The 24605-nt window shown below is 39.8% G+C and overlaps 1 protein-coding gene across 5 annotated transcripts in view; it reads right to left on the minus strand.

The window, feature by feature from the left end:
* rpp40 (ribonuclease P/MRP 40 subunit) overlaps positions 1–24304 on the minus strand; it is a 47893-nt gene extending 23589 nt beyond the window's left edge. For 3 of the 5 annotated variants that reach the window (XR_009507126.1, XR_009507125.1, XM_059945670.1), the window contains exons 1-4: positions 24121–24304; positions 23159–23303; positions 23009–23077; positions 18683–18778 (exon numbers count right to left, since the gene is read on the minus strand). Coding sequence is in view for 3 of the 5 variants with exons in the window: in XM_059945670.1 (XP_059801653.1) it covers positions 18683–18778; positions 23009–23077; positions 23159–23303; positions 24121–24255 (445 nt within the window). In the remaining 2 variants the exon portion in view is untranslated. Of the gene's footprint in view, positions 1–18682; positions 18779–23008; positions 23078–23158; positions 23304–23731; positions 23827–24120 lie in introns of all 5 variants that reach the window. The other 2 variants (XM_059945671.1, XM_059945672.1) reach the window with 2 other exon arrangements.
* Between the last annotated feature and the right edge of the window lie 301 nt (positions 24305–24605).

A 24605-nucleotide genomic window follows, 5' to 3' on the forward strand; every position in this document is an offset into this window, starting at 1 on the left:
ACTGCACTGAGGTGTCAGCCTAAAATCACAGCTTCAACCCCAGTATTCGACTCCGGTGAGACTGTAGCAGATATTCAATAATATATTCCTGTTTGATTGGGGCAGTAATATGTCTAATGCACTATATTGCCATTAAACTACTTCCCAAGTCAGCCCACAGAAATAGCCAGCAAAGATCTGCCTTATGACGAAAGATTGAACATGGAGTGATGTAATTATTGGAGCCTGGAACACAGAGATGATCTCACTGAAACAGGCCAGATGTTAAGGCAGTGTCATATGATAAATGTTGGGGAGGGGCAAGGAAGAATCTAGAATTAAGGCAGTGACAGAGTAACAGACCACCAAATTAAGACTAAGAGGATTTTTTTCCCTCAGGATTACAAACCACTGTCATTCTCTATCCATGAGAGCTATGGAAACTGAATATATTCAATATTAAGACAGACACATTCTGACCAATGCAATGCCCTGGTTAAGATTTACATTGTTATTTCATTTCAGCAGTATTTTACAAAAGCAGTATGTCCTGCTGGTAGAATGTTTTGGTTCCTGCTAGAGATAAGACACCATGTTGTTCAACGGAATGTTGTATCGGCCAATCAGGATGGTGGGATTGGGAGAAAGTTCTAGAGAGAGCAGGGCAGAGAGAGTTTTGTGACAGACAGTAGTCCAATTTGGGGTCTTTCAGCAGGAGCTGCAGAGCGGGGCAGAAGATGCCACAGAATGCCATTGAAATGGGAGTCCTCATTGCACGGTGTTTTATGCAGATGAATGGCTCCAAGGAGGAAGGGCCAATACTCCTGAGGGAGAGCCAGTATGGTCAAGATTGACTTCAAATGTAATAGATGCTTTCACACAGACCGTGGGTCCAGCACATGAGTAAAAGATGACTCTGGTAATGAGCTCCAACAGTCACTGTGTACATTGGACAGCTTTAATTGTAATGGGCCCTTTTATTTTCATTTATTTTCTTTCCTATTAACTGTTTGATAAAGCTGAAATTTGTAAATATACTTTATAATCAGAATGTTGGACAATATCTAGTAACATGAGAAAACAAATTGAAGAAGCAGAGATGCGGTTTTTGAGGAGGATGCAAAGAATATCATGGATGAAACAAATATCTAACAAGGATGTCATGAACACAGCAAGCACAAAAAGAGAAATAATGTATGAGATCATGAAAAGGCAACGTAACTTCATTGGACATGTGATTAGGAAAGAAGAGTTAGAATACACGGTAATTATGGGAAAGATTGAAGGGAAGAAAGCAAGAGGAAGGCAAAGACAAATAGTGATGGAGACAGCAGCCAGAGAACAGGAAATGAATACAGGTCGCCCCCGCATTTCAAAAGTTCGATTTACGACCATTCGCTGTTACGAAAGACTTACATTAGTACCTGTTTTCGCTAACCAAAGAGGATTTTCGCTTTTATGAAAAAAAGACGCCCGTTTTATATGTGTGTTTACCCCAAGAAAGACTACAATGACCGTGAAGCCTTGTGTAGGCAGTTGTTTGCGCATGCGTGTACGTGCATACGCATGTGCGCACATGTGCCAATTTTTTTTTCTCCAGATCGATTTTAGTTCGCTGCCTTCCTGAGTTTGATAAGATAAACGACACCATACTTACAATATTTCTACTTTATATAGGGTGTAAATTTATTATATCATTACTGCTTTTACTATATGTTAGTTACATTTTAGGTTTTATGTGTTATTTGTTTTGATTTGGTAGGTTATTTTTTTTGGTTCTGGGAATGCTCAAAACATTTTCCCATATAAATTAATGGTAACTGCTTCTTCACTTTACGACATTTCGGATTACAAACAGTTTCATAGGAACGCTCTACCTTTGGATAGCGGGGGAAACCTGTACCAATGAATTGATCCACCTTTTTAAAAAGTATTATTTATTTATTAATTTTTAGAAATTACAAAGAATAAATGTGGTAATAAAATAGTAAGAAAAATAATATTAACCCTCCCCCCTCCCCTTAACCCTTATCTAAAGAAAGAAAAAAAAAGGAAAGAGAAAGATTGCCTGGATATCGGAGGATCCCCACATGCTCCATGGAGTTCAAAATAATTTTGATATTTATTTTTACTTTCCCCAATTACTATAATTTTATCTTCAAAGGACCTATGTATTTAATCCTATTTTTTGTAAGTATGGGAACCAAATTTTCAAAAATATATCATATTCATTTCTTAGATTCTACGTAAATTTTTCAAGTGGAATACAACTATGTATTTCATTATTCCAACGATCCATAGTTAAGTATAAATCAGATTTCCAAGTAACTGCGATAACTTTTTTGGCTACTGCCAATGCAATTTTTATAAATTTTTTCTGATACTTATTCAATTTAAATTTCATTATTGTCCCTTCAATATCTCCTAATAAAAATAATAGTGGACTATGTGGGAGTTGTACTCCAATAATTTGTTCCAATAAAAGTCTTAAATTTATCCAAAATGGTTGAATTTTAAAACAAGACCAAGTAGAATGTAAAAAAGTACCAATGTCTTGATTACATCGAAAACATTGGTCAGACAAATTTGAATTTAATCTATTTATTTTCTGTGGTGTTATGTGGCGGCTCATTTCCTAGCGTATGCGAACCGACTCACAATTAGATAGCCTACGGGGGTTTGCGAGCACAGAGCTTTGGAGCCTCTTCGCCATGGGGGGCCGGTTGACAGAGGCTTAAAAGTGAGGCTGAAGTTTTCGAATAAAGTTTTTCCTTCGACTGCAGTTACCGACTCCGTGTCGTAATTTTAGCGCTGTTTGTAGCACACCGCTACAATTGGTGACCCCGACGGTCCAAACGATTTTTGGACCAGAAATGACCGACGCCGCCTCTGTTCATGCGGTTTCGTTGACACTGCCGGGTTTCTGGACACAGCGCCCGGACCTATGGTTCCAGCAAGCCGAAGCCCAATTCCACGTTCGCCGGATCGCCTCAGAAGACACCCGCTACTACTACGTGGTGGGCTCCCTCGACCAGGACACAGCTGCCCAGGTCGCGGAGTTCGTACAGTCGCCCCCGGCAGACGGCAAGTACACGGAATTCAAAGCCCTGCTCCTCAGGACTTTCGGACTCTCACGGCGAGAGCGGGCTGCCCGTTTACTGCACCTGGATGGCTTGGGAGACAGACCTCCATCGGCTTTAATGAACGAGATGTTGTCTCTGGCCGAGGGACACACAGGCCTCATGTTTGAGCAGGCATTCCTGGAGCAGCTGCCCGAGGACATACGCCTGCTGCTGTCCAACGCGGATTTCAGTGACCCCCGGAAGGTGGCAGCCCGGGCGGACTTGCTGTGGAACGCCAAAAAGGTGAGCGGGGCGTCCATCGCACAGATCACCCAGCCACGCTCCCGGCAGCAAACCAGTCCAGGCCCGGCCGCAGAGCCCACTAACCCCCGGCCCAATGAACACTGGTGCTTCTACCACCAGCGGTGGGGCGCAGAAGCCCGCCGTTGCCGCCCGCCCTGCAAGTTCCCGGGAAACGCCAGGGCCAGCCGCCGCTGATGGCTACGGCGGCTGGCCATCGGGTTAGCCTCCTGTATGTGTGGGATAGCAGGTCGGGACGCCGCTTTTTGGTCGATACTGGGGCTGAGGTCAGCGTTTTACCTCCGACAAGTTACGACACTCGCAGCAGGGCACCGGGTCCCCCCCTGAGGGCCGTGAATGGCAGCACAGTAAGGACCTATGGCACCCGTCAGGTGCAGCTACAGTTCGGCCCCAGCCAGTTCACGTGGGACTTCACACTGGCCGCCGTAGCCCAACCGCTTCTGGGTGCGGATTTTTTGCGAGCTCACAGCCTGCTGGTTGACCTGCCCAGGAAGAGACTGGTACACGCCGAGACCTTTCAGACGTTCTCCCTGGGCGCGGCCCAGTTGCCAGCCCCTCACCTCGGCTCCATCACGCTGTCCGACAACGACTTCACCAGGGTCCTGGCGGAGTTCCCATCGGTTCTGGCACCGCAGTTCACAGCAGCCATGCCCAGGCACGGCGTACAGCACCACATCCCGACACAGGGACCACCCCTCCATGCCCGTGCTCGGCGGCTTCCCCCGGACAAGCTCCGACTGGCGAAGGAGGAGTTCCAGAGAATGGAGGAATTGGGGATCATCCGGCGGTCCGACAGCCCCTGGGCTTCCCCCCTGCACATGGTGCCCAAAGCGACGGGGGGCTGGAGACCGTGCGGCGACTACCGCAGGCTGAACGAGGCTACCACACCGGACCGCTACCCTGTGCCGCACATTCAGGACTTTGCGGCAAACCTGCACGGCGCCCGGATCTTCTCCAAGGTCGACCTTGTCCGAGGGTACCATCAAATCCCGATGCATCCTGACGACGTCCCCAAGACGGCTCTCATCACCCCGTTTGGCCTCTTCGAGTTCCTCCGCATGCCGTTCGGCCTGAAGAATGCCGCACAGACGTTCCAGCGGTTAATGGACGCGGTGGGACGGGACCTGGACTTCGCGTTCATCTATTTGGATGACATCCTCATAGCCAGCGGCAGTCGTCAGGAGCATCTGTCCCACCTCCGTCAACTCTGCGCCCGACTGAGTGAGTACGGTCTTACAATCAACCCTGCCAAATGCCAGTTCGGACTTGATACCATTGACTTCCTGGGCCACAGGATTACTAAAGACGGGGCAACCCCTCTGCCCGCTAAGGTAGATGCGGTCCGCCACTTCCCCCGACCCACCACGGTCAAAGGCCTTCAGGAATTCGTAGGTATGGTCAATTTCTACCGCCGCTTCCTCCCTTCAGCTGCCCGGATCATGCGCCCCCTGTTCGCCCTGATGTCGGGTCCGAGCAAGGACATTACCTGGGACGAGGAGTCCGCCGCCGCTTTCGTTCAAACGAAGGAAGCTTTGGCTGACGCCGCAATGCTAGTACATCCCAGAATGGACACCCCTACCGCCCTCACAGTGGACGCATCAAACACGGCAGTCGGTGGGGTGCTGGAGCAGCTCATCGCAGGTCGCTGGCAACCCCTGGCGTTTTTCAGCAAACACCTGCGGCCACCCGAGCTCAAGTACAGTGCTTTTGACCGGGAACTGTTGGCGCTCTACCTGGCAATCCGGCATTTCAGGTACTTCCTAGAAGGTCGGCCCTTCACTGCGTTCACGGACCACAAACCACTTACCTTTGCGTTTACGAAAGCGTCCGATCCCTGGTCGTCCCGCCAGCAACGCCACCTGTCCTACATCTCTGAATACACAACGGATGTCCGGCACGTCTCGGGTAAGGACAATGTCGTGGCGGATGCGCTCTCTCGCCCTACCGTTCATGCCCTTTCCCAAGGGGTAGACTTTGAGGCACTGGCAGAGGCACAGCAGGTAGATGAGGAGATTCCGAGTTACAGGACTGCAGTCTCTGGTTTGCAGCTCCAGGACCTCCCCATAGGCCCAGGTGAGAGGACCCTACTCTGTGACGTCGCCACCAACCAGCCCCGTCCGGTCGTCCCCGCAGCCTGGCGGCGACGTGTTTTCGACTCCATTCATAACTTGGCACATCCCTCCATCCGGACAACTGTCCGGATGGTTTCCAGCAGGTTCGTTTGGCACGGACTCCGCAAACAGGTCAGTGAATGGGCCAGGACGTGCATGCACTGCCAGACGGCCAAGGTTCAGCGGCACACCAAAGCCCCACCGCAGCAGTTCCATCCCGCCCACCGGCGTTTCGACCACATTCATGTGGATATCGTGGGCCCCCTGCCAGTGTCGCGCGGAGCGCGTTACCTCCTGACTATCGTGGACCGGTTCACAAGATGGCCAGAGGCGGTCCCGCTCACCGACACCACCTCCGAATCTTGCGCCCGAGCCCTGATCGCCACCTGGATATCCCGCTTTGGTGTACCAGCCCACATTACCTCCGACAGAGGCGCCCAGTTCACCTCCAGCCTGTGGTCAGCTATGGCCAGCCTTTTGGGGACTCAGCTGCACCACACCACTGCCTACCACCCACAGTCGAACGGGCTAGTGGAGCGTTTCCACCGTCACCTGAAGTCGGCCCTCATGGCCCGCCTGCGAGGAGCCAACTGGGCGGACGAGCTTCCCTGGGTCCTTCTCGGCATCCGCACAGCGCCCAAGGACGACCTGCACGCCTCGTCGGCCGAGTTGGTATACGGCGCGCCCCTGGCCGTCCCCGGGGAGTTCCTACCAGCCCCGAGGGGGCAAGAGGAAGAACCCGCTGCAGTCCTGGGCAGACTTCGCGAGAAGCTCGGTAACCTGGCCCCCATACCCACTTCACAGCATGGGCGGCACCCGACCTGCGTACCCAAAGACCTACGGAACTGTAAGTTTGTGTTTGTACGAAGGGGCGGGCATCGGCCACCGCTGCAGCGGCCATACGAGGGGCCGTTTACGGTGCTCCGGAACAACGGGTCCACGTTCGTGCTGGACGTTGGGGGGAAGGAGGAGGTTTTCACGGTGGACCGCCTCAAGCCGGCCCATGTGGACCTGGCGCAACCGGCCGAGTTTCCGGCGCCTCGGCGCAGAGGCCGACCTCCCAAGCAGGTTCTGGCCCAGGCTGTGGACATTGGGGGGTGTATCGCCGGTTCTGGGGGGGGGTTATGTGGCGGCTCATTTCCTAGCGTATGTGAACCGACTCACAATTAGATAGCCTATGGGGGTTTGCGAGCACAGAGCTTTGGAGCCTCTTCGCCATGGGGGGCCGGTTGACAGAGGCTTAAAAGTGAGGCTGAAGTTTTCGAATAAAGTTTTTCCTTCGACTGCAGTTACCGACTCCGTGTCGTAATTTTAGCGCTGTTTGTAGCACACCGCTACAGTTATATATAATTGATGTAAAAAATTATATTGTAGGGGGAGTTTCAAGATGGCGACGTAGACATCTGCCTTTTAGGCGCTCTTCATTTTTTAAGCTATAATCACCCTTTAATCAAATCTTTTCGTACTTAATTACATGGGTTGATATTTACGATTTATTTCTTTTTTAAAATAATACTTGATTTAATTTTTTCAAACTTAAAATGTCTGCACCTAAGAAATCGTCTAAAGACCCTATATCTCTCAATGCAATCTCTAGTCTTCTGGACACTAAACTTGCAAGTTTGGAAAATAAACTTACTGCAAAAATGTCTGAGCTTGAAGAAGTCGTTAGATCGCTTGATACCAAGCTTCAATCGCTGGCAGCAGATATTGAACAGCATGAAGAAAAGTTTGTGACTCTTGACAAGTTAATTTGTGAAAAAATACGTACAATCGAAACTTTGGAGGAGAAGGTACGATCGACCGCTAAAATAGTGGAGCAGAAAAAGTTTAAAATCACCGATCTTGAAAACCAATCTCACAGACAGAACTTGCGTATTATCGGATTTCCCGAAAATGTTGAGTCTGGTGACTTAACTGAATATTTCTCTAACTTATTGTGGGAAATTTTTGGCGAGGACGCTTTGCGGGTTAAACCTACTATTGATCGTGCCCAAAGAGTTTCGAGATTTTCGGCTGCGAGAGACAAGCCACGAGCTGTGATTGTCCGTTTCCATTATCCTCGGGAGAAAGAGCTTTTAATTCGATCAGCTCATCAGAAAGGTATGATTTCTCACAGAAGCAACAACTTTTGCATTGTTGAAGATTATTCATTCGAGGTGATGAGGGCGAGAATCGCTTTTAAACCGGTGATGGCAGAGATTCATTCGATTGGACTTAAACAAATTTTAAGATACCCAGCGAATCTCAGAATTACGTTGAGTGACAACAGTTAGCGCTTCTTTAATACTCCGGAAGAAGCGAAGAAATTCGTTGAAGAATATCGGTCTTCTAGTACAAGTTGAACTATGTGTTATGTTGAAGAATTTTTGGAGAGAAGACGCCATTCCGTTTTAGGCTTTAACTTATGAAGCTGCGGTATAGCTTTTTACTTTGGTCTGTAGACCTGGGTTTTTTTATTATCATGATTTACAGATGCTCTTTTAATTTTACTATAATGTCTTTTTTCTTAATTAATTTTTTTTCCTTCTGGATTAGATATACATGTTAAGACTTTGTTATAATGATTTATTTTTTAAGATGTCGTTTCTTCTTCCCATAAGACTTTGCTTTCCGTAAGCGTTTATTTGCCTGTATTTGAGAATGGGACGAATGTTTTGAATTTTTGGACCTTTTTTTTAATATATATTGTAGTGGATATTGAATCCTTTTTTAATCTTATTTTGATGACCACTTTTTTAAAAAAAAATTTCTTTTAACAGATTGGTGAATTTACATTTATATTCTGTAATATGGTCTTCAAAATGTCGTTTCTTCTTCCCATAAGTCTCTGTTTTTGAAACGTCATTTTCTTATATTTGAATATGGAATCTTTTTTTAAAGGCATATTACACTATTTTAAACTTCAATGGTTATCCTTTTTTTTATTAATGATTTTTTGCTTTTTTATATTATTTTTTCATTTTGATTGATATATATTCTTTCTTTTTACAACCCTGTATTTATATCTGGGTGTTATATAGTTTCTCTTTTCTTTCTTTTCATGAAGTTGCCATCTTGAAAATGGGGATAATATTAGTGTTAGTTTGTGCGCCTGCCACTTGGCTTTTTTCCGAGGGGTTGGGGGAGGGGTAGGGATCTTTTTTCACGCTTTTGCTTTTTATTTTTTTGCTTTTAGTTTATGGGCCGACTTTAAATTATTAATATTGTTGAGGTGTCATGTTCTCCGGTTGCTCCTAAATCATTTTTCCTTCTTTCTGAATTATGGGTTATGTGTCTTCTTAACCTTTTATGATACACACAACTAATACTGGCATGATGGATAAGTCTATTAACCTTATCTCTTGGAATACTAATGGTTTAAATCATCCGATTAAACGTAAAAAAATATTTAAAGTATTTCATAGACTAAATGCTAATATTATTTTTGCACAGGAGACCCATATTAGGAGGGAGGATAATCAATGCTTTTTTAGGTTCTGGAAGGGTCAACAATTTCACTCGAATTGTACCGCCAAAACTAGGGGTGTGTCTATTTTTATAGACCCCTCAATTTCGTTTACACATCATGAAATTATTTCTGATCCACAGGGCAGATTTTTGTTGATAACTGGTTCACTTTTTAATCGAAAAGTGGTTCTAGTTAATATTTTTGCTCCAAACTTTGACTGCCCTGAATTTTTTAAACGTTTATTTACTTCCCTTCCTAATCTAAATGAATATATGTTGATAATGGGTGGAGATTTCAATTGTTGTCTGAATCCTTTGATGGACAGATCTAAACCTATTCGAATTCTTCCGAATAGATCAGCCTTACTTATTAATTCCTTTATGGTTGATTCGGGAATTACTGAAAATATGGCGGTTTTTGAACCCTAAAGATAAAGAATTTTCGTTTTTTTCACATGTATATCACAGCTATTCTAGAATAGATTATTTCCTTATTGATCATCGTTTATAACAGATGTTACTGATTGTAAATATGACTCTATTGCCATTTCGGATCATGCACCTTTGAAGTTATCTATCAAGATTTCGGACTTTTCCAATAATACTAGATCTTGGAGACTTAACGCTACTTTGCTTCAAGATCCAGAATTTATCACCTACATAAAGCAGCAAATTGACTTGTTTTTCTCAACAAACTATACTGAAGAGATTGACAGAGGAATACTTTGAGACTCTTTTAAGGCTTTTATCCGTGGACAAATTATCTCATATTCCGTTGGTAAAAGAAAACAAAGATATTTAGATATTGCTTTATTAGTGGATAAAATTAAAGAAATTGATAAGATTTATTCCGTGACTCCTACCAAAGAACTTTATAAGAAGAGAGTTGAGCTTCAAATGGAGCATAGCTCATTATTATCTTCTTCAATTGAGAATCAATTAATTAGGACCAGGGCTCAATTTTATATCCATAGTGATCGAACTGGTAAGTTGTTAGCTAACCAATTAAAAGCTATTTCGACTAAGCGACAAATTATTAAAATTCGTAAACAAGACGGTAATCTGACTACTGGTCATAAAGAAATCAATAACACTTTTCAAGATTTTTATAAATCTTTATATCAATCAGAATTTGATGGCGATCTGTCCATGATGGATAATTTTTTTTAACAATTTGAATATTCCCAAACTGACAGATGAAGATCGTAGCTTGTTTGATGCTCCTATCTCTATGGCCGAAATAGGAGAGGCTATCTCATCAATGAATTCAGGGAAAGCTCCTGGTCCTGATGGTTATATTATAGAATTTTTAAAAACTTTTTCTTCTTTGCTTTCCCCTTGGTTATGTGAAATCTTTAATGATGCATTCGCTAAGAAGAGATTACCTCAGTCTTTTTATGAAGCTACTATCTCTCTAATTCTTAAAAAAGATAAGGATCCTACTTTATGTGCATCTTATCGCCCTATATCGCTATTAAATGTAGACTCTTGTAGATGTAGATTCTTACAAAAATTTTAGCTATTAGGTTAGAAAAGTTACTATCACAGATTATTTCAGAAGACCAAACTGGTTTTATTAGGAATCGGTATTCCTTTTTTAATGTTAGAAAATTGATTAATATAATTTATACTTCATCACCCACAACCCCAGAATGTGTTATTTCATTAGATGCTGAAAAAGCTTTTGACAGAGTTGAATGGACATACATTTAATGTCTTGAAAAATTTTAATTTTAGTCCTAATTTTATATCATGGATTAAATTAATATATTATAAACCTGTTGCTTCTGTTCTTACAAATAATTACAGATCCTCTTTTTTTCAATTATCTCGTGGTACGAGACAAGGTTGTCCCTTAAGTCCTTTATTATTTAATATCGCATTAGAACCTGTAGCCATTGCTATTCGTGAATCTCCTAATATTTTTGGTATTACCCGTAATGAGAAGTTATACAAGTTATCACTTTATGCTGATGACTTGTTGTTATATATTTCTGATCCTGACAGGTCTATTCCCGCTATTTTATCCTTGTTGGCTCAATTTGGTAGTTTTCCTGGTTATAAACTAAACTTGGATAAGAGTGATTTATTCCCTTTAAACGCGCAAACTTTATTGAATGACAAGATACCATTTAAAGTTGTTACTGATAACTTTATCTATTTAGGTATAAAAATTACCAAGAAATATAAAGATTTATTTAGACTGAATTTTTTACCTATGCTTCATCAAATTCAACAACTTACTACAAGATGGTCTCCCTTATCCTTATCATTAGTTGGTCCGATTAATGCTATTAAAATGATGATTTTACCAAAATTTTTATATTTATTTCAAGCCTTACCAATTTTTATTCCTAAATCTTTTTTTGATAACATTGATTCAAAAATTTCCTCATTTGTGTGGCAAAATAAAAACCCCAGGTTAAGTAAAAGGCAATTACAAAAATCTAAAAAAGATGGTGGTTTAGCTTTACCTAACTTTAGATTTTACTATTGGGCAAATAATATTCGTAACTTAATATATTGGAAATTAGATTTGGATTCACCATTGTGCCCACAGTGGGTAAATTTAGAATGCAATGATGCACAGGGATATTCTCTATTCTCCGTTCTTGGTTCTTCTCTTCCTGCTGATTTAGTTAAATTCAATAAACAGATATCCAACCCTGTTGTCAAACATACATTACGAATTTGGTTTCAATTTCGTAAGTTTTTTACTCTGAAAAACTTTGTTCTTGATAGCCCTATTTTACTTAATTTTTTTTTCAAACCTTCTTTGACAGATCAAGCTTTTAGCATATGGAAAAGGAAAGGTATAAAATGTTTTCGTGATTTTTTTTTGAAGGTAGTTTGATGTCTTTCAACCAACTTTCCAACAAATTTAAGTTACCTAAATCTAATTTTTTTAGTTATCTACAAATCAGAAATTTTTTACATAAAGTTCTACCATCCTTCCCCAATTCAACTTCAATAGATTTTTCAGATTTGATTTTTACCTTAAATCCTTGTCAGAAGGGATTAGTGGCTTTTATTTATAATATGATTATGAAGATACAACCAGAAATATCAGGTAGAATTAAACAAGAATGGGAAAAAGAACTTCAATATATCAACAGAAAAATGGGAAAAAATTTTACAAATGGTTAATTCTTCTTCTATATGTGCTAAACATGCTTTAATACAATTTAAAATTGTACATAGAGCTCATATGTCTAAAGATAAGCTTGCTCGATTTTATTCTCATATTAACCCTCAATGTGACAGATGTCATTCAGATGTGGCTTCATTGACCCACATGTTTTGGTCATGTCCCACTTTACATAACTATTGGAAGGACATATTTGCTACCATTTCCTCAATTTGGAATATTGATTTACAACCTCATTTTATTACTGCAATTTTTGGTATACCAAATGAGGATGGTAATCAGTTTTCCCCTTCAATTAGACGAATGATTGCCTTTGTAACATTAATGGCCAGAAGGTCTATATTACAAAATTAGAAAGAAGTAAATCCTCCTACCACGTTTCAGTGGTTCTCTCAAACTATTTCTTATCTGAGCTTGGAAAAAATTAGAAGCACTATTTTTGACTCATCAATTAAATTTGAAGAAACTTGGGGACCGTTCATTCAACATTTTCATATGAATTAATCTGGCCTCTTCCAGACCTTCTCTCTGTTTATTCTTGTTCTGGTATGGAGTTCTGGAGTTTTTGACACTATCATATACATATAAACTGTTATTATTGCCCACGTTAGTTTAGTTTAGTGTTTTTTTTCCCAATATATATTTTTTTCTTCTATTTTTAATTTTTTTTTTCTTTTGATGATTATACTTACTTTATTTTCATATATAATTATTATAGGCTTGATTGATTAATGTACCATTTTTTGTTGATATTTTAATAGGATATTGTTATCTTATTATTAATTTAATTTCAAGTCTATTGCACTTATAACCTATTCATTATTATGTTATGTTTTTTTAAATATGAAATTCAATAAAAAGATTGAAAAAGAAAGAGGGGAAAAAAGGAAAAAAAACTATATTGTATTAATCTAAGTCGAACATTTATTGTATTTCTCATACTATCAGAACATAATCTTGACCAGTTTTTTTCCATCAATTTTAACATTCAGATCAGATTCCCATTTTTGTCTTGATTTATGAATTCCTAATTTAATTGTCTGCTTTTGCATCAAATTATACATTCAAGATGTAAATTTTTAAAATTTTCCTTTCTGAATTAATATTTCTATTTCACTAGGTTTTGGCATCAACATTGTTTCTCCCAACTTTTCTCATAAATAGGCTTTTAATTGAAAATAACAGAAAAGAGTGTTATTTGATATTTTATATTTATTTTTAATTGATCAAACGACATCAATATACCTCCTTCAAAACAATCACCTATATATTTAATCCCCTTGTGAAACCAATTATGTAAAAGTTTATTATCCATTGTAAAAGGAATAAGCCTATTTTGAATTAAAGTTCTTTTTGCTAATAAAGATTTCTTTATCTCATCGTCCATATTTACCTTATTCCATAAATCAATCAAGTGTCTTAATAAAGGAGATTTTTTTTCCCCGTATCCATTTGGATTCCCATTTATATATAAAATCTTCTGGTATATTTTCTCCTATCTTATCTAATTCTATTCTAATCCATGCTGGTTTTTCTTCATCAAAAAAAGACGCAATAAATCTAAGTTGATTTGCTTTATAATAATTCTTAAAATTTGGAAGTTGTAACCTTCCTAAATCAAATTTACATGTCAATTTTTCCAATGATATTCTTGACATCTTTCCTTTCCAAAGAAATTTCCTTACATATTTATTCAGTTCTTGAAAAAACTTCTGAGGTAATTGTATTGGTAAAGTTTCAAATAAATACTGCAATCTAGGAAATATATTCATTTTTACAGCATTAACTCTACCTATTAATGTTATTGGTAACATCATCCATTTATCAAGACCCTCTATATTTTTTTTTAATAATGGCAAATAATTTTGTTTGTATAAATTTTTTACATCATTATCAACTCTAATACCTAAATATTTTATCCCATTTATTGACCATCGAAATTGAGTTGCTAATCGACATTGATTATAATTTCCTTTGGTAAGGGGTAAAATTTCACTTTTATACCAATTTACTTTATAGCCTGATACTTTCCCATATTCTTCCAATCTAAAAGATAATCTTTGCAAAGATTGCAATGGGTTTGTTAAATAAATCAAAACATTATCAGCAAATAAATTAATCTTATATTCTTCTTGATTAACTCTAAAGCCCCCAATATCTTAATCTGTTCTAATTCAGCTAATGGTTCTATTGCCAATACAAATAAAGCAAGTGATAATGGGCAGCCTTGTCTAGTTGACCTTGTTAAGCAAAATTGGTGTTGAAATCTGACCATTTGTAACTACTTTAGCTTGAGGATTAGTATTTAAAGTTTTAATCCACTGTATAAAAGATTTTCCCAACTCATATTTTTCCAATACTTTAAATAAAAAATCCCATTCCAATCTATCAAATGCTTTTTCTGCATCCAAAGCAACTGCCACACTCATTTCCTCTCTTTTTTGTGCCAAATGAATTATACTAAGTAACCGGGTTATATTATCCATTGTCTAATTTTAATAAAACCTGTTTGATCCATATGTATTAATTTTGGTAAATATTTAGATATTCTATTAGATAAAATTTTTGCTAGTATTTTATAATCTGTATTCAACAAAGAAATAGGCCTATATAATGTTGGTTTTAAAGGATCTCTATCTTTTTTTGGCAATACAGTTATGATCACTGTTAAAAAATATTGTGGGAGTTTATGCATTCTTTCCACTTGGTGTACTAATTCCATAAAAGGAGGAACTAATAAATCTTTAAATTTTTTTATAAAACTCAGGAGGAAAACCATCTTCTCCTGGGGATTTATTACTCTGAAGTGATCCTAAAGCTTCTTCAACCTCTTTTAATGTAAAGGACATATCTAATCCTTTCTGTTCTTCCCAAATTTAATTTTGGAAGAGTTATTTGTGATAAAAATTTATCTATCTCAGCAATCTTATTTTTTGATTCTGATTGATATAGTTCAGTGTAAAATTTTTTTAAAGTTTCATTAATTTCTAAGGTTTATAAGTAACCTTATTTACACTTGTTCTGACTGCATTTATTGTTTTAGAAACCTGTTCTGTTTTCAACTGCCAAGCAAGAATTTTATGTGATCTTTCACCTAATTTGTAATATTTCTGTTTAGTTATCATAATTACTTTTTCTGTACGATATGTCTGGAGTGTATTATATTGTTTTTTTATTAACAAGTTGTCTTCGTTTTTCTTCTGTCATATATCTTTGAGATTCTTTTTCTAACTTTATGATATCTTTTTCCAATTGATCTATTTCTGCTGTGTATTCCTTAATTTTAGATGTATAACTTATAATCTGACCCCTTAAATATGCTTTCATCGCTTCCCATAATACAATTTTATCCTCAACTGAATGTAGATTTGTATCCAAAAAAACTGAATTTGTTTTTTCATAAAATCGAAAAAATCTTGATGTTTTAATAGAATTGAATTAAATCATCTATAGATCGATTCCTCCTTATCCATCATTATCATTGTCATTATCAAGGGGGAACGATCTGACAGTATTCTTGCTTTATATTCCACACTTTTCACTCTATCTTGAATATTTTTTGATAATAAAAAAAAGTCAATCCTCGAGTAAGTTTTATGTCTATTTGAATAAAATGAATAATCTCTTTCTCTTGGATTAACTTTTCTCAATATATCAATCAGGTTTAAATCTTTCATTAATGATGAAGTTAGTTTTGTTACTTTTGATTTTGTAGCAACTTTAGTTGACCTATCCAAAACTGGATCTAAACAAAAATTAAAATCCCCACCTATTAATATTTTATCATGTGCATCAGCCAATTTCAAAAAAACTTCTTGTATGAATTTTGCATCATTTTCATTTGGTTCATAAGAGTCCATAATTCTGAAAAAATTTGACAATGTATAATCACATATCTCTCCCCAGAATCAATTATTACATTTTGTATTTTAATTGGTAAAGATTTATTAACCAAAATTGCAACTCCTCTTGATTTTGAATTAAATGAAGCTGCAATAACATTTCCAACCCAATCTCTTTAACTTCTTATGTTCTGTTTCTGTTAAATGTGTTTCTTGTAAAAAAGCTATATCTCCTTTCATTTTCTTAATATATGTTAAAACTCTTTTTCTTCTCACAGGTCCATTAATTCCATTAACATTAAAACTTAACAAATTAAGTAAATTAATCATTTATAGTACCTTGACAACTCTTTAAAATTCTCCATGTTGCTATGAGTCTCTCCCCAACCATCCAGGCAAAAAGAAAAATAGAAGAAAGATAACTAATATATAAGGAAAAAAAACCAAAATACCCCCCACTAATGTTGCGAATAAAAAGAACACAACATTACCCCCCCCCATTTTATGGGTCATGGCAATCGCCATGATTGTACACGTGAAACTCGCAGCCATCGATCAGGAGCTCCTCCAGCTCCCCCGCGAAAAAAAAAGAAAATATATTAGTGAAAAAAAAAACAAATAATTAATGTCTCTACTCCCAATTAATACTCCTCGACTATTTTTTTCCCTTATAAATGTCCATCAAGTCCAACCTTGTTTCAGTCTTCATCATTAGTCTATTTCATTTCTATAATTCTTTACTCCTCTTCATGGACATCAGGTAATTCTTGTACAAATTTCTCCGCTTTCCGATAGTCAACGAAAAAACTTCTTTCTCCATTATCCAGGAAAATTATCAATTTTCCTGGGTAGCTCAATAAAAATTTATAGCCCTTTTCCCATAAAGATTTTTTCACTGGATTAAATTCCTTCCGCCTCTTCAGAAGATTGTAACTTATGTCTGGATTAAAAGAAAAACTCTTTTCCCTTCTATTATCAATGGCCCATTTCTCTTTTTAGCACCTTGAGTAGCTGCCTTCAAGATAATTTCTTTATCTTGGTACCTTAAACATTTTATCAAAATTGATCTTGGATTTTGATCTTGTTGAGATCTTGGTCTTAAAGCTCTGTATGCTCTTTCAATTTCAATTACTTGACTTCCTTCTTTCATTTCCAAAATTTTCAGAATCCATTCTTGAAAGAATTTTATTGGATTTTCTCCCTCTGTACCTTCCATAAGACCAACAATTTTAATATTATTTCGTCTACTAGAGTTCTCAAGCGCATCCATTTTTCCCAACGTTTTCTTTCTGTTGTCCAGTCAAGATTATTCTCTTCTATCTTGTCTATTCTTTCAGTGTTTTCTTCCACTTTTACTTCCATCTCTTTAACTTTACTATCCATCTTCTTTTGTTTTTCAACCACATTATCAAGTGTATTCTGCATCCTTCTTATATCTGTTCTTACAGCTTTTAATTCATTCGTCATATATCTCAGGATATCTTTTATGTCTCCTTTAATCTCTTCCTTCTTTTCCTCTGAATTTCCCAAAGAGTCAGCTTCTGCTTCCGATCCACTTCCAATTTCACTTCCAGCCGCAGTTGGGATTTGTAGTTTTGTTATTATCTGTTCATGCATACTTTCGTGCATGCGTTGTTCTTGCTGTTTCTTCTTATAGACCGCCGACATTGCTGCAACTTCCTTTCCCGCATCATTGGAAGTGCCATGCACTTCACCGGAAGGAGATCCAACTTGAGTCCAAGACCTCGCCGAGACAGTTAGGCCTTTTTCCCCGCCGATTTGCGCAGTCTTCAAAGTAGCAGCTTTCTTCTGTTTCAGTTTAGGAGCCATATCAAAAGATAATCCTGAGTTACTTATAAATAGTTTCTAATAGATATTTGTTAACTCTTCTTCATTTAAACCCTATTTCATTACTTTTTACGAGGGAACTGGATTCCCAACGTCTCGACCCTACGTCATCACGTGACATCCCCTGAATTGATTCACTTGACCTGAAACAGGAGTGTGTGGGCCATGGCAGTCAAAGCTCAGACTGGGCACGGCATCTGAAGATGATAATTTTATGCGGTAAATGATCTGTTATTCCTTGCTCACTGACAATTGTGTATGGGCAGCATTTACTCAAATTGAGGTTTACTTAATTGGAACATCACAATTTTCCTGTTTGGTTGATCCCCAAATTATACTGACCCTGGACATATATTGTTTATGAAAGGTGGCCTTCTCACCGCTGAGTCCCATGGCTGTTAGTGGAGCTAGCTGGCGAGCCAAATTTGTATACGAGCCCAGTGACAGTGTTACATCAAAGATTAGGGAAACCAGGGAAGAAAATGGAGCCAAAGTCAAACTAAGATCAGTCACGGCCTTAGAGCAGATTAGAGAGACCACGTGGCTGACTCTTTCTCTGACATCTTCGGCAGCCCATTTCACACGTTGTCTTGTATACCAGTTAGCAGAAGAAAATGTACACTAAATTTTTCAACAATAAACTCACAATAATATGCATTTTTCCAAGGTTCCAGGGTGTTTTATGCATCAGGCCACCAAATTAATACACTGCGTTCCCTATTACTTAGGATATTGCAGATCCTGAAAACACCGAGGAATGACCATTGGATTACAGAAGACAAAAAAGTTTTAATACCCCTGTAGTCCTTTGGGTCAAATCCAGTTCATTAGAAACTGGAACAACATTTCAACATCTCAAGAATCATTTGGCAAGACAAATACACTCTTGTTGCAAGGAACATGTTAATAATCTGTACCTACTGTATCTCATTACTGCCCTGTGGGAGTACTTGGATGGTTGTCCTTCTAAGCCAAGTTCCTCATAGGTGTCCTTATCAATAGATAAAATTAACTTCCCTGTGAAAATGCAACACAAAAAACCATCAACACATGATCAGTGACCATATTCACAAATACTTGAATGTGAATGCATTATCACTTCATGTTTAATCAAAAACTGTATCTTTAAAAATATTCCTGGAGAAGACTTTCTGGAGAAGTCTTCTGGACTTCTCCTTCCTGGAGAAGGTATGGTGAAGATCACCTTATGCCTCTGATTTTTATCTGTAATGTGCAATTTGAATTTTAGTTAATGTAATAATACTGCTGACCATCTTAAATCAGAACACTAATGTGTGAAAATATACTGTGTGGGAGCTTTTATGTCAAGAAGGATAATCTTACATTAGAACTAGCTTGTAGGAAGAGGCTGAAAGTCAAAAATATCTCATTAACTCACTCCCCGAACACACCCATGTAATTCATAAATGCAACACTTGTCTTTAATAAAGCCAATAAATCAGGGGTGGGCAAACTTTTCGACTTGTGGGCCACAAAGGGTTCTAAAATTTGACAGGGGGGCCGGACCAGGAGCAGATGGACGGAGTGTTTTGGTAATACACCTCATAAGAGAAAATAAAATATCATGGGATATGTAGAAAACATGTGCTTTAATTTCAATTGAAAATGAACAAATGCATTACAACAAAATATCTGTCTTTGAAGTCCCATGGTATTTAGCTATTTATTGAAATGACTTTTAAAACACTGAAAATTAAATGAATAAAATACAGCTTTTTTTAATAGTAACAGTTATTATTTTAAAGCACTGAAAATTCTGTTATCCTTCAAGATATTATCATCAAAACTCTCCTCCTGACTGTCTTTATTTCAAAAACAGTAGGAGATGCAGGTCTACTTGTCCTGCTCCTTCTTATTCGATTGTCCCCTGTGCCAAAACTCAACAATGACCAGCACAAAGACAGAACAGGGACAGCGCGCCAGTATACGGTGCGCGTTATTTGATCTGGAGCACATTTTTTATTTTGAGAACGTACGTGCACCTGCGCACTACTCATGTCCATCACTTAACAGAAATGACATGTAACATGTAAGGCTTATTGAAAAAAATATTTTCAAATGCATTTTTTACATAACACAACGAAGAAACTTATTTTTAATTTCAGTGGGAACAATGTTGTTGGTCTCCCTTTTTAGCCAACGTCTCAAAGTCTGGATTTAGTTCTGTTGCGGCGATTCTCAGGATGGATCTGAGGTTTTGGTCAGTTAACTTGGATCTGTGGCTGGCTTTGTTGATGTTCACGACGCTGAACGCCTGTTCACACAAATAGGTCGAGCCGAACAAAGAGTAAAGCGCAAATGTGGAGTAATACGCTGCACCTCAACAAAGGTCAATGTATATAGAGTGCGTCATCTATTGGGAAAACGCCAGAATTGCGGGGAAAAAACGTTAACAAGGTTTATTAATATAATTTCATCAAGTTCTGCGGGCCGGATTAAAAAGCTTAACGGGCCGCATATGGCCCGCAGGCCGTAGTTTGCCCATGCCTGCAATAGATAATGCAAAGGAAATTACTTTGCATGGTAAGATGAAGAACATGGAACTCACTTGTATAAGCAGCGATGAAAGCATAAACAAACACAAGGCAAAATACAAAGATGTGCTGATCAAGTGAGATGGTTGGAGGAGGCTCATGGGAAGCAGGAAGACTAGTGTACATCTTGTAAATTCTACATAGTTCTGGGTTGTGCAGGTTTGCACCTACACATCACATGAGTTTTACATTCATCTTCTAATGTCGAACAATATAGACCGGTTATAAAAGAAAAGTCTTATAAAACAGTACTATTATGATCCCTTAGGTCCATTGAGATGTTGCCTATCTAGCGAATCCCATCTATCTACAGGTGATCTGTACCCTTCCATTCCTTGCCTATTTACGTCTGTCTAAATGCCTCTTAAACATTGCTATAGTATCTGCTTCCACCACTTCCCCTGGAGGGAGGTGGAGTGAGAGTTCCTCCAAAAAGAACTGAGACAAAGTTCCACTAATGATCACCTTTTGCCCTCTTAGCTTCTGTACCAAGACATCATCCATCCTCATTCCCACTAGACGTAACAAGGTCCCACTACGAAGCCTATTCTTCTACTCCCCCCACCACCCCTCTCTGCCTTCTACAGAGACCAATCCCTCCATGATGCCCTGCTCTGTTATCCTTTCCTGTCTGTTTGTACTTAACCCTGCAACCATAGGAGGTGTAATATTTATCCTTATGTTTCCTCAGTCACTATCATTCGAAGATATCACAGCCATGATTGAAAGGCGGAGCAGACCCGATGGGCCTAATGGCCTAATTCTGCTTGATCCAAATATTCCTTCCAGGTGAGGTACGTGAACCTCCTCCACTGCATTTGGTGCTCCTAATGTGGCATCCTCTATATCAATGTGGCCATGCTTAGACCAGGCAGCTGTTTATCCCTCCAGTCCCCCTTTCCCACAACTGCCAGCCAGCCCCTACCCAGTCCTGTACACACATTACCCACATCCCCCCCTTCATCTGGTTCCAATCCTCTCCCCTAATAGTTCCCATTATCACCTTCCCTTACTTAACAGATTCCAGAAATGGCAGTCCTTTGTGCTCCAGCTGGTGTCCCACCTTCATTTCCCATCACCCTCCTGGCTGAATCTTCCTCCTTTTATTGGTTTTCCTCCATCCATCATGTCTCCCAACTCCTCCCCTACCCAGCTTATCTGCCCATAATCCTTCAACTCCCTTTTCTCGCCTCAGCCCCCATCACCACTGGCTTCAGTCACGCCACTCCCATTCTCCCTTTTCTACTAGCCATCTACCCTCTCCAATGTTTCCTGATGTAGTATTTCTTCCCTTCCCAGCAGATGCTCCTTAACCCATGAATTTCTCCAGCAGATTGCTTATAGCTCTGGATTCCAGCCTCTGCAATCCCGTGACTCTGAAAGCAGTCTAACTGAAGCTCTGTACAGCAGCCACACACACAAAGCCCCGACCAACGAAAGAAAGTAGGCCATATTTTTACCATTTGTGTCATCACTTTCATGGCGCTTTGGACTTGCACCCGAAGATCTCCCTATTTATCAATGCTTCCAAGGGTCCCTGCCATTGTATACTGGGCTCTTCTTTTTGACCTTACAAAATGCAACAAATCACCCTTTACTGGATTAAATTCCATCTACCATTTTTCCATCCAAATTTCAAATTGATTAATTGATTCATTCATTTAGAGCTAGTGTGTGGAACAGGCACCACCCAGCAACCCACCTATTTAACACTAGCCTAATCACAGGACAATTTACAATGACCAATTAACCTATTTACTGGTATGTTGTTGCACTGTGGGAGAACCCAGAGGAAACCCACATGCTCACAGGAAGAACATACAAATTTTCTTAGAGAGGACACTGGAATCGAACTCACTGAGCTGCGCTTACCACTGCACTGCTTTGGCACACTAATTTATATCTGCTCTACCTTTTGATATCCTTTCTCTTTAACCACAACCCCACCAATTTTCATGTAGTCTGCAAAACTGGGAATCAAAGCACCATTTTTATCTAAATCATTCACAAAACATTACATACAGAGACCACAACATAATTCCTTGCAAGACATCATTTGCTACAGATCTTCTGTCAGAGAAACAGCCTTCCATCATTAACTTCTGTCTTTCATGACCAAGCCAATTGTGCATCCAACTTAATCATTTCCTATGTGACTTAATTTTTTGAATCAGCGCACAATGAGGGACTTAGTCAAATGCTTTACTAATGTCCACATAAACTGCCCTAACCTCACTGACCATCTTCATCACTTCCCCTAAATACTTCAACTTGTGAAAGAGGACTTCCCTAGGACAATACCATGGTACCCCAATAAGTTCATGCTTTTCTAAATGCCAGTAAATCCTGTCTCTAAGAATCTCCTCCAATAATTTTCCAACCACTGCTATAATGCTCACTGTTGTCCTGATGCTCTTCTTAAACAAGCGAACAACTTTGGGGTATTTTCCAGCCTTCTGGTATCTAACGAGGATACAAGGATCTCTCTGGCACCTGCCCCACAGCTATACAACAAAGATCTCTGTCAATGCCTCATCAATCTCCTTCCTCTCTGCCTTAAGACTCCTGGAGACTTTAACGCAGAATAAAATTGTTCCAAATTATGTTAAGATTAGAAACTAATTAGTCCTCATCTCCAGATTTGCTCAAAAGGTCATAGACCTGAATACGCACTTTGATGAAAGGGATTTACCTGTTGGAAGCACAGCTACAGTGTTGTCTTGATCGATTCTGGTATTGTATGACAATGCATAAAGGTTACCTGAAACAAACAAATTTGAAATTAACTTCAGATGGAGATTTAGCCAAATTGCCTTTCATAAATTACTGGTCTAAACATCACCTTTCTTAATATACGTGTTGATGAATTCAGGCTCAAGGATTTCACAGAGTGGCAACTGCTTCACCAGGTAATAGTTTTCTAAAGTTCTGCAGACGGCACTGATTGCTGGTGGAATCATTCTACATTCTGGTATCAAAATAGAGACCTGCATGAAAATATTCACACAGAAAATTATAAAGAACTTGAGTAAGTTTCCAGCAAATCTGGTAGCAGCATACATATTTTTTAATGAATTAACAATTGTAGATCAGATATGGGTGCTGGAATTTATCAGTTTAAAGCAACTAACACTTGAAAAACAATTTAAATTTATCATGTAAATACCCAGCTTACTGGGTACAAGATCAGTAACACAAAAGCTGACAATAGTGGAATCTAAACCAATCAGATTGTCCCACTGGGAGTTAGGTCAGACAGACAGCTTAATTCTTGACTGCCAGGATCACTGTTGCTGTATGTCCAGTATTAGAAGAGTCACAATACATTGCATGAAGTGGCTTTGGAGCATTGGAAAGTTAGTCTGGGGCTGCCTTCCAATGTAAGCCTACAAATCTAAAAGCCATTTTTCCTCACCTTTTACTGAAGTGAAAACAAATCTGATATCTTAGTCTTCATGCAGAGTGGAAACATCCAACAGCCCTTCTACATACAGCATTAAAGTACACAAGCTAGAAGAGTTAAACAAAATTCAGTGGAAACACAAAAATAAGGTACCCACATCGAATGCGTGAAATTTGTTATGCGGCAGCCGTACAGCCCAAGGCATAAAAATTACCGTAAGTTACACAAAAATTAATGGTGCAAAAGCGGCATGGCGAGGTATGGTTCATGAACCGTCAGAAACCTGATGACGGAAGGAAGGAACAACCCCGTCACGGTGGCTTTCGGTAGGGTTACAGTCCCACCCCACCGCATGACAACCGACAGCTGTGAAACCCTCATGAAGGCTCTTCAACACTCACCCTGTAGTTATAGTAATGAGTATCTATGTGCTTGCGGTGCGCCGACTTGCTGTGCGAGAAGTTGGATTTTTCACAGACCAGCAAATGGCGGGGGCACTTGCCCAAGTGGGGCAGCAACCTCCCCAGCTCCGCCATCAGCGCCAACCGGCCCCACACGTGACTCAGCTCAACGGCCCTCCGTGCTCCGCAGCGTGAGCGCCTGCGATCCGCTGCGCCCTCTGGTGCTCGGAGGTCGGTCGGACCGCCCTCTGGTGGCTCGGAGGTCGGTCGGACCGCCCTCTGGTGGCTCGGAGGTCGGTCGGACCGCCCTCTGGTGGCTCGGAGGTCGGTCGGACCGCCCTCTGGTGGCTCGGAGGTCGGTCGGACCGCCCTCTGGTGGCTCGGAGGTCGGTCGGACCGCCCTCTGGTGGCTCGGAGGTCGGTCGGACCGCCCTCTGGTGGCTCGGAGGTCGGTCGGACCGCCCTCTGGTGGCTCGGAGGTCGGT

This window comes from Hypanus sabinus, chromosome 20 (genome assembly GCF_030144855.1).
Source record: "Hypanus sabinus isolate sHypSab1 chromosome 20, sHypSab1.hap1, whole genome shotgun sequence".
In the NCBI taxonomy this organism is placed as follows: Eukaryota; Metazoa; Chordata; class Chondrichthyes; order Myliobatiformes; family Dasyatidae; genus Hypanus; species Hypanus sabinus.